We start from the raw sequence: 14,868 nt of genomic DNA on the forward strand, positions 1-14,868 counted from the left end.
AGAGAAGAGAGAGAGAAGGCATGAGCATGGGGCAGAAAGAGAGGGAGACAGAGAATCCCAAGCAGGCTCCGCACTGTCAGCATAGACAAACCACGAGATCATGACCCGAACCAAAGCCAAGAGTCACACACTAACTGACTGAGCCACCCAGGTGCCCCTATCTAATCCACCTTTGAAACTCCTACTGCACCCAGAAGGAGCTTGGCAAGTCCTGGAGTGTGGGAATTCTTGTTCATTTGTGGGGAATGGAGGGTGGCACAGAACATGGGGTGTGGAAAAAGCATCTTTTTTTTAATACCATGGGACGTCACAAGTTTTTTGTGACACCCCTATCTTGGACAAGTTTCCTTTCCTTCTCAGGCCTCAGTTTCCTCACCCGTCAAACGGAGGGCTGGCCCATGCACAGGAAAGTCCCTTCCGGCTCCAACTTTTTTTTTTTTTGTTTTGTTTTATTTATTTCTAGGAGAGAGAGAGAGAGAGAGAGAGACACAGTGTGAGCAGGGGAGGGTCAGAGAGAGAGGGAGTCACAGACTCTGAAACAGGCTCCAGGCTCCGAGCTGGCAGTCAGCACAGAGCCCGACGCGGGGCTCGAACCCACGAACCGCGAGATCATGACCTAAGCGAAAGTCGGACGCTTAACCGACTAAGCCACCCAGGCGCCCCTGGCTCCAACTTTTCTTTATCTTCTCACGTCATCCTAGAAAGGCTGGCAGCATGTTTTGCAGTAGAAGGCTCAGTGTGTGACCTTGGGAAAGTCATTTTTCATTGGATGGTGATGTCACTGCGGCTTGTATCTCCCTCACAGGCCAGACAGCGTAGCCACATTAGCTGACCCATCTCTGGGCCCGGCACTCCCAGCCAGGTGCTACCTCTGCAACCCAGCTTCCCAATAACCCTGCTGCAGAATTGGTCAGTGGGATCGTTAATGCTTTACCGAGCAACCAACATGGCCTGGGCATCCTGGCGCTCCCCAAAAGCTCACATGGATTGTCAGAATGCCCGACTTCTGGACAGAGGCCACAACCCTGTTACAGGTCGCTTGGGACCCAGGTAAGTGCAATGCATCACGGGAGTCCAAAGAAGCAAGGAACGTTTATGGAGCATCTATGGGGATAGACCATTTTTTCTGAATTCTTACACACACTCTAATAAGGGAAATTAAATCACTGCAGATGAGGGAGCAGAGCTGAACTGGAATTCAAATCCACATCCACAAGACTTCTAAAGTCTATGCTCTTCATATCACTGAGGGGCTGGGGAGACCTGCGGATGTCTGATTTCTTCTTTATCTGGAAGGCTAGATAGCAGAGACCCCACAGAGGCCCGGGGCACCACAGGGAACTAGCCAGGAATTCTTCACAAAGGGCTGCTCGAGATGTCCCAGGGTCTGCCGGGCTCAACTGCTGCCCCAGAGCGGGCATGAGTGAACAGTTGGCTGGGAGGGGAGGCATTCAACCTGTCCCCGCTACTCAGTTAAACTCAGCGCCATGCGCAGAGGATGCAACAGAACACAGGGACATCAGTTAAGTCTATTCTCGGCACCCAGGAGATGAAGGGGTACACAGCAGAAGAACTTCAGGGGCACCTGGCTGGCTCAGTCGGTGGTGCCTGAACTCTTGATCTTGGAGTTGTGAGTTTGAGCCCCACATCTGGTGGAGAGATTACTTAAAAGTTTTTAAAAATCAAAAATCAAAAAAATAAAAACACCAAAAACTTCAGAGTCAGACACACCTGGTTTAAAGACCTTGGGTAAAGGGCCATAACCTCTCTAGGCCTCAGTCTTAACATCCTGCACAAAAAAGGGTTATGCTTACTGATCAAATCAACAGTCTCCAAAGGAAAGGGCTGTGTACAAATGACCTACAGAGGGTGTAGGGTGGAAAAAAAAAAAGTGGTTTTGGTTTTTGTTTTACCATAACTGTTACCTGTGTCTTTTTAAATTTCTATTTTATGTGGGGATATAGTCTACTAGTATAACAGTTATCTACATGAATTTTTAAATACAGATAGACCACTGAGGCGGTGCTCCAAAATTATTTACTGATGGACAGACAGTCAAAAGTTTGGAGGGCATTACATGAAAAACACCTACTAGCTACAGCATTTAGAACTAGCTCGTACAAGGCAGGCTTTGAGAGTTTAGGCAAACTCCGTTCAGCCCAAAATTCAAGAAAGGCTGTGGTGAAAGGGGGCAGTGGAGACTGAAAGCCCTTTCTGATTGACCTGGGTTCAGATCCAGCCCCGCCATGTACTAACTGTGTGTGTGTGACTTCAGGAAAATTACCTCCCTCCTCTGAGCTCCAGACCCGAGGACCAGCAGGGCTATATGGAGGGTCAGTGACACCGTGGAATTTTAACCAAGAGCCTAGTAAACTGTAAGTGGCTATTGATTTTCTCCTGTACTTTTCTGTCTCTGCTCAGAATATTCATTTAGCCACTCCACAAATAAAACACCCAGGTCTGGCTCAACAGGGCAGTTCTTACTCTTGAGGAAGTAAAAAAAAAAAAAAAAAAAAGAAAGGAAAAGGAAGAAAAGTCATTCTCTTTTACAGACAGAGAAACTGAGGCCCAGAGGGTTAAACGGCTTGTCAGAGCCCTGAGATAAAGCGGCAAGTATTTGGACTTTAAGGTCTCAAGCCCTTACCACCAGCTAAAAAAATCACTTCTTGTTTTATTTTTGTTCTATTCATAGCCAAGCATAATGGCTCAGCCATGACTGCGGGGTTCCTGACTCAAGGTCTCACCTCAAGCCCAAGGGCCAGGGTGGGGTGATACAAACTGTCTGGATTCAACAGGTATTCAGAGGACAGCCGGCGTCAGAGAGGCGCCGCCCTGCCCAGAAAAGACCCCGGTCAGTCCGTTCACACCTCCACAGCCCATAGGAAGGGCAATGTAGAGTTCTGTCCTCTCCCGCCTTACAGACTTTAAAAAAAAAAGGGGGGGGGGGGCCGACACTCTCGTGCCTGCTCCGGCCAAGAAGCTGGGAAAATTCAAGAGGAGCTTTTCAAAGAAAAAAAAAGTCCCTTGAAAACACTCTCTACAAGGGGGAGGGAGGGAAGAAAACAATGCCCTGCACACAGGAGGAGACCAATAAATATTTGTTGAAAAGGAACCGTTCTGGGAAAGTCACAAAGATCCCCCGCAGAACAAGCCTCTTTACAGATGAAAAAAGAGATCTTATCCAGGCAGAGGAAGAGACCACATCCTTTCAGGGTGCGGAGTGCCCACCGGGCCCCGGGCGTGCGCTCCTCCGGCTCGGCGGCGGCTAGGGGGCCCTTCCCGGGCCGGTCCCGAGGGACTCGCGGCTGCGGTCTCCCGGGTGCCTTCTCGGCCCGGCCCTCGCCAGCCCCGCCCGAGCAGAGAACCGTGCCACCGCGGAGCACCTCTCCCTGGTACTTGGCAAAGCTCTGGGGCCTGCCCTACGCGGAAAGAAGGGCCTCGGAGGCCGGCTTTCCCTCTGCGCCCTGGAGCCACGCATCCTGGAGTTGAGGCCCCGGGCTGAAAAAAAAGCGCCCTCCGCCTCAGAACCTCGGAGGACTGGCTCCGGGACCGCGCGACGCCGCCAAACAGCAGGCCGCGCGCGGAGTGTGGCCCCTCGCAAAAGGGGAGACCCAGCTCGGATGTCGCCGAGTGGGGGCGGGTCCCGCCGCCTCCGCGCGCCGGGGCCGGGGCCGGGGGCTCGGCCCTCTCAGCCAATGGGCGCCGCGCTCGAGCCCCCTCCCCCGCCCCGGGAGGAGTCGGCGCGGGGCCTCGCCGGGGAGATCGTGAGCGACGTGCCGCGCCGGGGTCCTGGGTGCCCCGGCCCCACCGGGCCGCGTGGACGGCGCGGCGCCCCCGGAAGGAAGCCAGATACTCAGTGCGGGCGCCAACTACGCACGCGGCGCCCTCGCGCCCGCCCCATCCCGAACCCATCCGCACCCGCGGCCCCCGCCCCGGCAGAGCGCGGCGCTGCAGGCCAGCGCCGAAGGAGGCTCAGAGGGGAGAGCCGCCCGCCCCGGGCGCACAGTGCGGAGGGGCGGCGGGGGAGGCTGGGGCCGGCCGAGGGTCGGAGGGGTCTGCGCCTTTGTTCCGGGCGGGGAGGGCCCGCGCCGCGAGCGCGCGACTCACCTTGCTGCTGGGCTCCATGGCCGCGCTGCGCCGGAGGCTCTGGCAGTGCCGGGTGCGCGGGCGGTGGCGGGCGGACGGGCGGCGCTCTCCGGTTCAGGCTCCTGCTCCGGTTCCGAGACTCCGACTCCGATTCCGGTCGTTTGGCCTCCTGCTCCCTGGCGAGCTCGTTCCCAGGACCCGCGGCCCAAGACCTCTGCGCTAGCTGGGGCTACCTCTAGCTTCTTGCCTCGAGCGCGCGGACGGTAGAGTTTATAGGACCCCAGCCATTGGCTGGCGCTGCCGGTGTGTGGGGGGGTGTGTGGGCAGAGCCTGGGGGCGGGGCCTGGGGCACGTCCGGGGCGGGGCTCGCGGGGAGGGGGCCAAGAGTGGGGGAGGGGTCGGGGATGAGGGCTGCAAGGCGCCTTGCGGGCACCCAGCTCTGGCGGCGGATCTCTCCCGCTGCCCGCGCCCTGGGTCTCGGGAGGCGCCGCTCGCTGTGTGACGCTAAACAAGTGTGCACACCTCTCTGAGCCTCGGCGACTTCTAGCAAAATGGTGGAGCTGGTACCCGGCTGTACGGCAAATTGGGAGCGGCGTAGGGTAACGCTTTGGGTCGCGGACTCTGCGGAGTCCTCACTCCGCCACTGTGTAACTTCCGTACACTAAGGATAATAATAGTGCCATCTCATAGGTTTGTTAAGATTAAGTGAGTTAATATTTATAAAGTGTTTAGAACGGTGTCTGTTTCGTGCTAAGTGGCATTTAAGTATTTGTTAGACAACTACAAGAGGTCTCGCTCCGCGATTTTCTCCTAACCCCTCTCCACCCCCAACATTCCTGTTTGTGAGCCAAGACTTGCTTTAGCACGGGCTGGGCCCTCTGCCTGATAATCCTTGCCCACCTCTTCTCTGGACTTTCTGTCACCTCCTTTGTGAAGTCTTGTCTACCCTTGACGACAGGTAAGTGTGAAAAACATGAACGGTAAGAGCACAGGAGGCCTTGGGTTTGAGCCAGCTCTGTTGCATACGAGCCCTAGCATGATCCTAGGCAACGTGCTGGCCTTTGCGCCTCGGTTTTCTTTCGGGTACAAGGAATTAACACCACCTTCAACTTCATGTGCTGTCATGAGAGTTATAATTTCCAGATAAGTCCACGAAGTACTCAGCACTTGCTGACACACAGCAAGTCCTCCCTTAGGGGTAGTGGTATTACTTCACCTTATTTCCTCTTCTAAATTGTGTCTTACTTGAGACACAGGGAAGGCAAAACCCCCCTGTCCAAACTCCTGAAGTTGAGCAGAGCGTGCCTGTCCCTGTGGAGAGGGACAGGGACGGGTTACTTTCAGCTGGAAAGGAGCAGGCTGAGCTGACCGCATGACTCCTGGGCTCCTCTGTCTGGGCTGTGTGTCCAGTGCTGCAGAGGGGACACCCTGGCTGGGCCTGGAGCCCTGGAAGCGGGAGCAGGCCCCTTCTGGACACACCCCTGCCGGGCGGCTTCTATTTCTGTGGTCTCCCAGCTGCTCAGCCTGGAAGGCTGGGGGGCACCTCTTCTCTTCCAGGTACCAGTGGCCGCCAAGTCCTGTTGATTTCAATTTCTGTACCACCCCAACCTCCTTCCCTCCCTGCTGCGTGCAGGGCCTCCGCTCCTCTGGTCTCACCTCTATTCCTGACCCTCGCTCTCATGCCCCATGTAACTGATGCTGCCCGAGAGGGAGCAAGGCCCAGCCTGCTTAGTTTACAAGCAATGCCTTGCCTCTACACCGGCAGTTTCTACATCTCTCTCGTTGCCTGGGTTGTTCCCTCTGCCTGATTCCCTCCACCTCCACCTTCATGTGCCAGAATCCTTCTGACAGCACAAAGCACCTCTGGAATGGGGCTTCTGGAAAGTGTCCCAGAGTCCCCCAAGAGAGAATCTTTACCTTCTTTATCCTTGGTGTCCCTTCTTCTTCTTCTTCTTCTTCTTCTTCTTCTTCTTCTTCTTCTTTTTTAAGTTTATTTATTTATTTTGAAAGGAGGAGAGAGAGAGAGAGAATCCCTGGCAGGCTCTGCAACTGTCAGCACAGAGCCCGATGCGGGTGGAGCTCAAACTCCCGAATTTTAAGACCGTGACCCAAGCCAAAATCAAGAGTGGGTCACTCAAGCGACTGAGCCCCCCAGGCGCCCCACAGCCTTTGGTGTTTCTTAGTGTGCTGCTGGTCCTTCCTGTCCTCCCCTAGATGGAGCACCCCAGGACGGCTTCTGTGGTGGAGACACATGGTGAGGGAGCGAAGGCAGGCGGCGGTGAATGATCATGTGAGTGCTAGTCTGCCTGCTTCCTGCCAACGCTTCTAGTATTTCCTTAAGCGTCTTTCTGGTGTTGCCACTTTCCTGCTCAAATTCTCCATAGCTCCCTGTTTCCAAGCACATCCAGTCTGTTGTTCATGCCTCCTCTTCCCAGCTATGGGTATGTCTCACTCAGCCCATGGGTCACGCTCACCATCAGGCTCCCTTTCCTTCTCTAGACCAGCCCTGTGTCAGTCACTTCCCCAGGGATGGCCGCCTGTGAGTCTGTTGCTAGCCTTATGGAGCCCCTAAACTGGAAAGGACGGAAGAGGGGAATGGACAGCAGGAATACCAAGGTAAGTGTACAGTGATAAGAATGTGTGTAGGAGCAGAACTTGTACCCCAGAGGAAGGAGGGGGAGTAGAGAGCTTCAGGGAAGGGAAGGGCCATGCTGAGCAGGGTTTAGAAGGCTGAATATGAGTTCACCAGGTGCATCATAGGGAAGGCCATTCTTGCCAGAGGGAAGAACGTGTGCAAAGACAGCAGGCAGGCAGGGAGAAAATGCTAAGGAAGAAAGAATCTCTAGACCACACTCAGAGACTGATGATGGACCCCTGGATTCAGACTCCTGAGTCTCAGCTCTGCAATTTATTTGCCAAACATCACCGAGCAAATCCCTTCTCTCTGAGCCTCATGACTCATATCTGTAAAATGAGTATAATGATTCCCTCCTGGATCACCCTGAGGAAGAATGGATATGTATAAAAGTTTATCCAAATAAAGAGTACTAATTCATGATATCAAATCAAACCCCCTTCCTGTGGTCAGGGTGGCGCTAGAAAACAAAGCAGAGTGGCCAGAAAAACAGCTTTACTATCACCCCTCCTCACCACACCTGCCCAAAGACACCCCCATTATCTGCTTGAAATTCCACTTCTGGGTGTTCTCTCTCTGCAAAAGTGTTATGACCCCCTACAGGCGACTGTTTAGAGGTAAATTCATGAGAAGCTATTAACTAGATCAGAGGTTAGATTCTCAGGTGGGCTGGGGGTGGCTGAGTCCTGAGAAACAGGATTTAACTCCAACCAGGGAGGTAACACTGGAGAAAAAGTCTAAATGGCATCTGAGCCCGGAAGGTTGGGATGCAATGGAAAGGAGAGCAGAAGCAAATGCCTAGAAGGGGTCATGGAGGTGCAGCCTTAAACCACAGACCCTCCTAAGCCGCCCCTGTGGCTGCCCTGTAGGGACCTGGGAGAGAGAGATCAAGTTCGGGAGCATTGGAGCAAAAGAAGAGTTGGGGTCATAAAGCCCCTCAAATGCCAGGGTATAGGAGTTAAGACTTTATTCAATAGGCGTTGGGGAGCCATGGAAGGTTTTTGGGCAGGGGAAGGACCTGAGGAAATCTCAGCTTCCCCTCCAGCCTCCACTACCCCTAAGGCTTTAAAGAAGACTGTAAAGAAGGCTGTGGAGTCCTAGTGCTCAGCTTGGAGGGGCTTAGGGCCCCCTCCACTCCCCCTCAACCCGAAGCTGCTCTCACACTGGCAGCTTTGTTCCCTGGAGGCTGCCTTTAGCTCTGGAAGGAACTCGGACTTTTTCTGGGTCTGATTCCAAGCAGTTCCAGCCCTGGCCAGTCGGAGGAAGGGCTCTCTGGGACTGAAGAGGCGGTGCCAGGTGGCCCAGCGGCTGCCGGCGGCAGTGCGTGCCTGAGAGCACGCACGTGGGCTCGGGCGGAGCTGTGCAGGGCGGTCCTAGTGGCTCCCTAGTCTGGTGTGAGTAAGGCGGCCCGGGAAGAGGTTTTGTGTGGGTTTCCCCCCTCCCCCCCCTTTTGCCTTTAAAGGCAAGCGTCCCGGAGAAAAGGAGAAAAGGCATCGCTGAGTAAACCTCCGGTGATGCAAGGGGGGCCGGCCCTGGCTGGGACCTGGGCGCCCCTAATCCTTAGTCTGTTTTGCAACTCAAATCCTCCCAGGCTGCAGGTAAACACGGTGTTGGACTCCAGGAAGGCCCGATGATGGGCCAAGCAGGACAGTTTTGTGTTTAGTATTTTCAGTCTAATTTGCACACCTGTTCAAACCACCTGCTCTCCAAGAACTTTCCAGCTTCCCTTCTTTGTCCTTTTGTGTGCCCTTCCCCAGGTCTCTGCAAGTGTTCTCCAGGTGACCGCCTGCTCGCTGATGCTGGAGGATACAGAGGGAATATGTGCCTCCTCCATTCTCTCCTGAGTGCCAGGCTTGTCTGTACAGCTGCCTCCACGACAGCCCTCTGAATGTCCCACAGGTTTAAATCTAAGCCGATCTGCCCCCTGCCCCCTGAGTCCCCACCTCAGAGATGGCTCCTTTATCCACCAAATTGCCCCCCAAGACAGAGACCTAGAGTCTACCTTGATTCCTCTTTCTCTCTCATTCCTTTTTTTTTTTTTTTTAATATTTTTATTTATTTCTAGGAGAGAGAGAGACACACGGCGTGAGCAGGGGAGGGTCAGAGAGAGAGGGAGTCACAGACTGAAACAGGCTCCAGGCTCTGAGCTGGCAGTCAGCACAGAGCCCGACGCGGGGCTCGAACCCACGAAACGCGAGATCATGACCTAAGCGAAAGTCGGACGCCTAACCGACTAAGCCACCCAGGCGCCCCTCTCTCTCATTCCTAATATCCTGTCCTAAGGACTCTGTCCTTCCAAAATTTCACTGGACTCCACCTCCTCCTCTTCACACCCCCAGGCCCTGAGCCAGCACAGTCTAGAACCCCCGTGTATCCATGCTCACACTTGCCACCGTAGTGGTCTCTCTAAAACGCCCAGCCACTACATCCTTCCCTTGTTTGAACATCTTTCCCCGGCACGCCACAACATGGCTACATCTCGCAGACATAATGTGGAGCGAAAGAAGCCACATGCAAAAGCGTGTGATTTCATGTATACAAAGTTCAAAAACAGGCAAAGGTTACCTATGGGATTAGAAGTCTGGATAATAGTTACCCCCGGCAGGAAGGCAGTGCCTTATGAGGGGAGCTGATATGAGGGATGGGACTAGTGTCAGGCAGGATCGACATTACTGACATTTTCCTTTTGCCCTGAGCTTTCATATGACTCAACACGGTGCCATTACTAATCCCGTCTTCATATAAAATTTGGATATTTTGTCATCATGGGCTTTTTTGCATCAATTTTGATTTTTAAAAAACACCACATTGAAACATTATCTTGATGCCTGAGCTTTTTGACACTCCCCACCCCCCCTTAAATTCTACTGTGGAGGTGAGGGCTTCACTTGCCGTATCCTAGCCCTGACCTGGCTGGGAATGTTTTGTAATCAAGGTGTTAGTTACAGGGTGTGTTCACTTTGTGAAAATTCATCAAGCTGTACACTTTCAATCTTTGCGCTTTTCTGTTTGTGCATCATGCTTTGATTATTATTTTTTTTTTACTTAAAACAAATCTTTTCATGGTTCCAAAGGCATGTCTTGGAAGGATTGTCCACTTCCTCTAGCATCTGTAGCACCAAGACCAGTACCTGGCACTCACTGGGATTCAGTACATATTTGTTGAATGAATGAATACAATATTATTCCGGTTAACTTAATTCCCTCAAGAACTTGATGAGATAAATATTTTTCTCTCCCATTTTCTTTTTTTAAATAATTTTTTAATGTTCATTTTCGAGAGAGACAGAGACAGAGTGTGAGCAGGGGAGGGACAGAGAGAGAGGGAGACACAAGATCCGAAGCAGGCTCCAGGCTCTGAGCTGTCAGCACAGAGTCCAACGTGGGGCTCGAACCCATGGACCACAAGATCATGACCTGAGCCGAAGTTGGATGCTTAACCGATTGAGCCACCCAGGCGCCCCTCTCCCATTTTGCAAAAGAGACAACCGAGATTCAGGGAACCGAAGTCATTTGACCAAGCTCAGGTAGTAAGTGTGAGTTCTAGCATCTCGATGAAAAAAATAAATGAAAACTCTGACAAGCAGCACTTCCCTGACAAGCAGGTACTTGGCCCAGCACCAGCACAAGCATGGACCTGGGTCGGGCTCTTATCAATTAGATTACAATTATTTGAGCCTTATCTTCCCCCAGGTAAGATGACCTCTTTGGGGCAAGGGCTTAGGCTTCTATCTTCTTTCTGTCCAGCTAGTTACATAGCACAAGGAAGAGGCTATAAATGTTTAATAAATAAATGAAGCAAAGAATGAATAAATGAATGAATGAGTGAATGAGGTGTCTGTCAGTAGTATGTGGTGTGGAGAGCGCAGGTATTGGAGGCAGACCTGCTAGCTGTGCGTCTTTGGGCATATTCCTTAGGCTTTCTGAGTCTCGATTTCCCCAACTATAAAATGAGAGTAATATTAGTACTTACCTCAAAAACTGATTGAGAATAGAAAGTGAGAAAATGATTGTCGGGTGACTGGCATATAATAAATACTTGAAAAATGATAACTGTTATGATTATTGCCTATGTTTTACATACTCAAAGCCCGAACTACTTCAGGGTGGCAGGAATCTACCTCTTTGGATTTCCATGTATTGTTTTCTGGGGTTCTCTGGAATTGGAAGGAGGGGATACAGCTGATACAGCTTCCTCAAGCCTACAGACAGGGAGAGGGCTGGAAGAGTCCTGAAGTTGGCTCTATGGCTCCGCTCCACCCGGCCAGTGGTGCCGTCTTTGACAAGTTGTGTTCTGTCTGCGAGCCTCGGTTTTTTCTCTGTAAAATGGAGCTCAGAACAGTCCTGACCCTATGAGGGCCACTGAGGAGGGTTCAGTGGCTTGTCCCTGGGCCTCGTGCCCAGCAGACTGTCCCTTAAGGAATTAACGTCTGAGGAATTAATCTGGCACCATAAGGTAGGAACACCAAGGAGACTGGAGGGTCTCAGCGACCCTGAGAAGCCCAAGGACTGATGGGAAAAACAAATAGGGGCATCTGGGTGGCTCAGTTGGTTGAGCGTCCAGCTTTGGCTCAGATCATGATACCATGGTTCGTGCGTTTGAGCTCCGCATCGGGCTCTGTGCTGACAACCTGGAGCCTGGAGTCTGCTTCGGAGTCTGTGTCTCCCTGTCTCTCTGTCGCTCCCCTGCTCATGCTGTCTCTCTGTCTCTCAAAAATAAATAAATGTTAAAAAAAAATTTTTTTTAAAGAAAAGCAAAACAAATAGCCTGACTGGGGTCTCTTTTGTTCTTAGAGACCTATTTCTCCTAAGAAATAACAATGCCTTTTATGCTGATGCGACTTTTTTTAAGTGGGTAAAATACCTTCCCACACATGATTCCTTGGGTCCTCCTCACACCTTGTGCTGAGGGCAAGACTAGATTTATTCACATTTCCACAGTGCGGTCACGGGGACTGAGGCACGCAGGATTTAGACGTCACACCAAAGGAGGAATTTGGTAGCAAATTGAAGGTATGAAACCTGGGCCTCTTAACGACTGGATACCACCGTGCAGCAATTTGGATCCAGACAAAGCACACGAAGCACATGGCTCATCCCCCAACCAAGCAGGTGTCACGCTGCGCTCCCCCCCTCCCCCAGCCCCCACCTGGAAGCCACCTGGCAGTCACATGCACATTCATCAGGAGGAGGTGGCTGACTCACACCATTTATGCCAGAGCTGACTCATACTTTATAAGAGGGAGAGTGAAAACCAGTTGAGAGCCCAGAGAAGCCCTCCCTTACTCCTTGAAGCTTGGAATTAATGCCCCAAATCCATGGCAGTTTAGCTCTAAAAAAAGGAAAAGTGCCGTGGGCTGGCTGGAGACAGAGATTTCTGGATTCAGAGAGGAGTGGGGGTTCTGTTCCACGCTGGGCTCTGCTGCAGGTCTGCCAGGTGGCTTCAGGCAAGTCACTGTCCCTTTCTAAGCCTTATTTTATAACGAGGGGGTTGTAACAGGTGCCCTCCAAGGCCCTCCTGACTCTGGGTGGAGAGGCCTTGTTTTGTTTTTTTTTTTTTATTTTTTATTTTTTTCAATTAGTTTATTGTCAAATTAGTTTCTACATAACACTCAGTGCTCATCCCCAAAGTGCCCTCCTCCATGGGAGAGGCCTTGTTATAAGAAGTCATGCTTGGGGTGCCTGGGTGGCTCAGTTGGTTAAGCGTCCAACTCTTGAGTTTGGCTCAGTTCATGATCTCATGGTTCATGGATTCAAGCCCTGCATCAGGCTCTGTGCTGACAGTGTGGTATCTGCTTGCGATTGTCTGTATGTCTGTCTCTCTCTCTCTCTAACCCTCCTCCACTTGCTCTCTATCTTTCTTTCAAAATAAATAAGGTTTTAAAAAAAGAAGAAGGGGCACCTGGGTGGCTCAGTTGGTTGGGCAGCTGACTTCAGCTCAGGTCATGATCTCACAGCTTGTGGGTTCGAGCCCTGCGTCAGGCTCTGTGCTGACAGCTTGGAGCCTGGAGCCTGTTTCAGATTCTGTGTCTTTCTCTCTGTACTTCCCCCACTCACACTCTATCTCTCTCTCAAAAATAAATAAATAAACACTAAAAAATTTTTTAAAAAGAAGAAGAAGAAGAAGTCACACGTATGGGCAATTTGCTGTGTGCCAGGTGCATGGCTAAGTGCTTGGCATGGAATTATCTTCTTTAATTCTTATACCCGGTCCCAGACCCACCTCATTTCCCAAAGAAGTCAACCGAGACACGCTTCTTGGGTAATGTGCCCCAGGTCAAGCACGTAAGCAAGTGGCAGATCTGAGAACTGAACCCAGTCTGTTCCTAGAACTCTCATAACCTGCTCTACACGTACTCCGTTAATCTTGCTAGACCTCATTTTTCTCATGAAAAAGAAATCGTGGTACAATGTACACAACATAAAGTTTACCATTTTAGCCACTTTTAAGTGTACAGTTCAGTGGCATTAAATGCATTCACACTGTTGTGCACGCATCTCCACCATCCATCCCAGAGCCTTTTCATCCTCCTGAAGTGGAACTCCTTACCCATTAAACAGTCACCCCTGTTGCCTGACCCCCAGCCCCTGGGAACCACCACATTACTCTGGGTCCCTGTGAATCTGACATGTCCCAGTACCTCATATAAATTTTCCTCATCTTTAAAACTGTGATAATAAAAGTCCAGGATTATTTAATCCTCCCTCTGGAGCAGTTGGCTCTAGTTCTTCCATTCATCAGCTGTGTGCCCTCAGGCAGGTTGCTTAATCTCTCTGAGTCTCCCATTTCCACAACGTTAAAATTGGCCTAATGAGCCCTGACTTGTGGGGCTGTCAGCAGGATAACAGGAGACCATGAGTGAAGGGGATTGGAAAGCGCAATGCCACTGGTAGGGCTTGTTACCTGTACCTTCTTCCTGGAGCGCTGGGACTGGGACCCTGGCTTAGATTTATGGGTCTAAGAGCTGGAAAGATATTCAGATTGTACATGGCAACTTATGTACAGATGAGAAGACTGAGGCCCAGAGAGGTAGAAGGGACTTGTCCAAAGTCGCGCATGGAACTCCAGGCATCTGTGTACATCCATGCTCTGAGTGCTGTGCCCTGCAGATGGCAGTTGCCCAATAGATGTTTGCTGCGGAGGCTGGAAGGCACAGGCCCTGGCAGAAAGAGAGGGCCCTGACTGCTCAGCTACGGAGTCCTGCCCTCAGGCAGCTTGCATTCCATCCTATGTACCTGTTTTGGAAGGTGGCCGGCTGGTAGAGCCTGTGCTCATAGAAGGGGCTGGGGCAATATTCTTCTATCTTGGCTTGTTCTTCTTTTCACTGGTCACCAGAAGCCTGGCCCTATGGCCGAAAGTCCCATCTTTCTTATACCCTCAGGGTAATCGTTGTTAGGATTTTTTGGTTGCAAGTATCACTATATTTAAGCCCACTTCAGCCAACAAAGGAGCATTTATTAAAGGGTACAGAGGTGCCTCACAAACCAGGGACAGAGAGGCAGTTGGACTCTGACAAAGCTGTGCCCTCAGTGCGGAGGCTGCCCCTGGGATGGTCTGGGCGTCACTCATCCCTGCTTTATTCCTCTTTCTTTGCTCAGACAGGCGTGTCTCCACATGGCAGATTATGCCTGAATATGAACAGGACACTTTCAACAACCCTCAGGCTGATTTGACTGTGCCTGGTCCTGATTCTAAGCTTGTAGACAAGGGGAGCATATTAGCCCAGTTTGGGTGAGATGTTTATCTTGGGTCCGATTGGCTACGGTCAGGTGATGGGGTCATAGAGCACATACCAGGCTGGCAGTGCTGGCCTCCGTGTGGGGGCGGGGCGGAGGAAGGTGCTTGATTCCTATGGAGGCACACAGGCAAACGTGTGTACCCAGGGAAAATGTTGTTAAATGGACATATACAGCCATTGACATGGAAAGAAAGTCGAGATTTTTTTTTTAGATGAAAAAAACAGATTACAGAACAAACACGTTTATCCCATTTTTAAAAGTAAATATGCATATGTAATGTAAATGAATCTCTATACACATACATAGGCTAAATGTCCACTGGAATTATGAGTAGTAGAGTTAGAGGTAATTTTTCTTTTCTTCTTTTGTAATATCTGCATTTTTGTAATTTTCTTTCTAAAGAATGA

The 14,868-nt window shown here is 51.3% G+C and overlaps 1 protein-coding gene and 1 long non-coding RNA gene across 2 annotated transcripts in view; one reads left to right on the forward strand and one right to left on the reverse strand.

Annotated features, from left to right (window-relative positions):
• The window catches only part of SLC2A1 (solute carrier family 2 member 1), a 28,736-nt gene extending 24,396 nt beyond the window's left edge, over positions 1-4,340 (reverse strand). Inside the window, exon 1 of the mRNA XM_039238712.1 lies at positions 4,108-4,340. Coding sequence (XP_039094643.1) covers positions 4,108-4,125 — 18 coding nt within the window. The 5' untranslated portion in view covers positions 4,126-4,340. The remainder of the gene's footprint in view (positions 1-4,107) is intronic.
• LOC120236081 lies at positions 972-2,785 on the forward strand. Its single transcript, XR_005529568.1, has 3 exons — positions 972-1,050; positions 2,276-2,375; positions 2,693-2,785. It is a non-coding gene; the product is annotated as an uncharacterized LOC120236081 (long non-coding RNA).
• Positions 4,341-14,868: the final 10,528 nt, after the last annotated feature.

Source organism: Hyaena hyaena, unplaced genomic scaffold, assembly GCF_003009895.1.
Source record: "Hyaena hyaena isolate Hyena2069 unplaced genomic scaffold, ASM300989v1 scaffold_144, whole genome shotgun sequence".
In the NCBI taxonomy this organism is placed as follows: domain Eukaryota; kingdom Metazoa; phylum Chordata; class Mammalia; order Carnivora; family Hyaenidae; genus Hyaena; species Hyaena hyaena.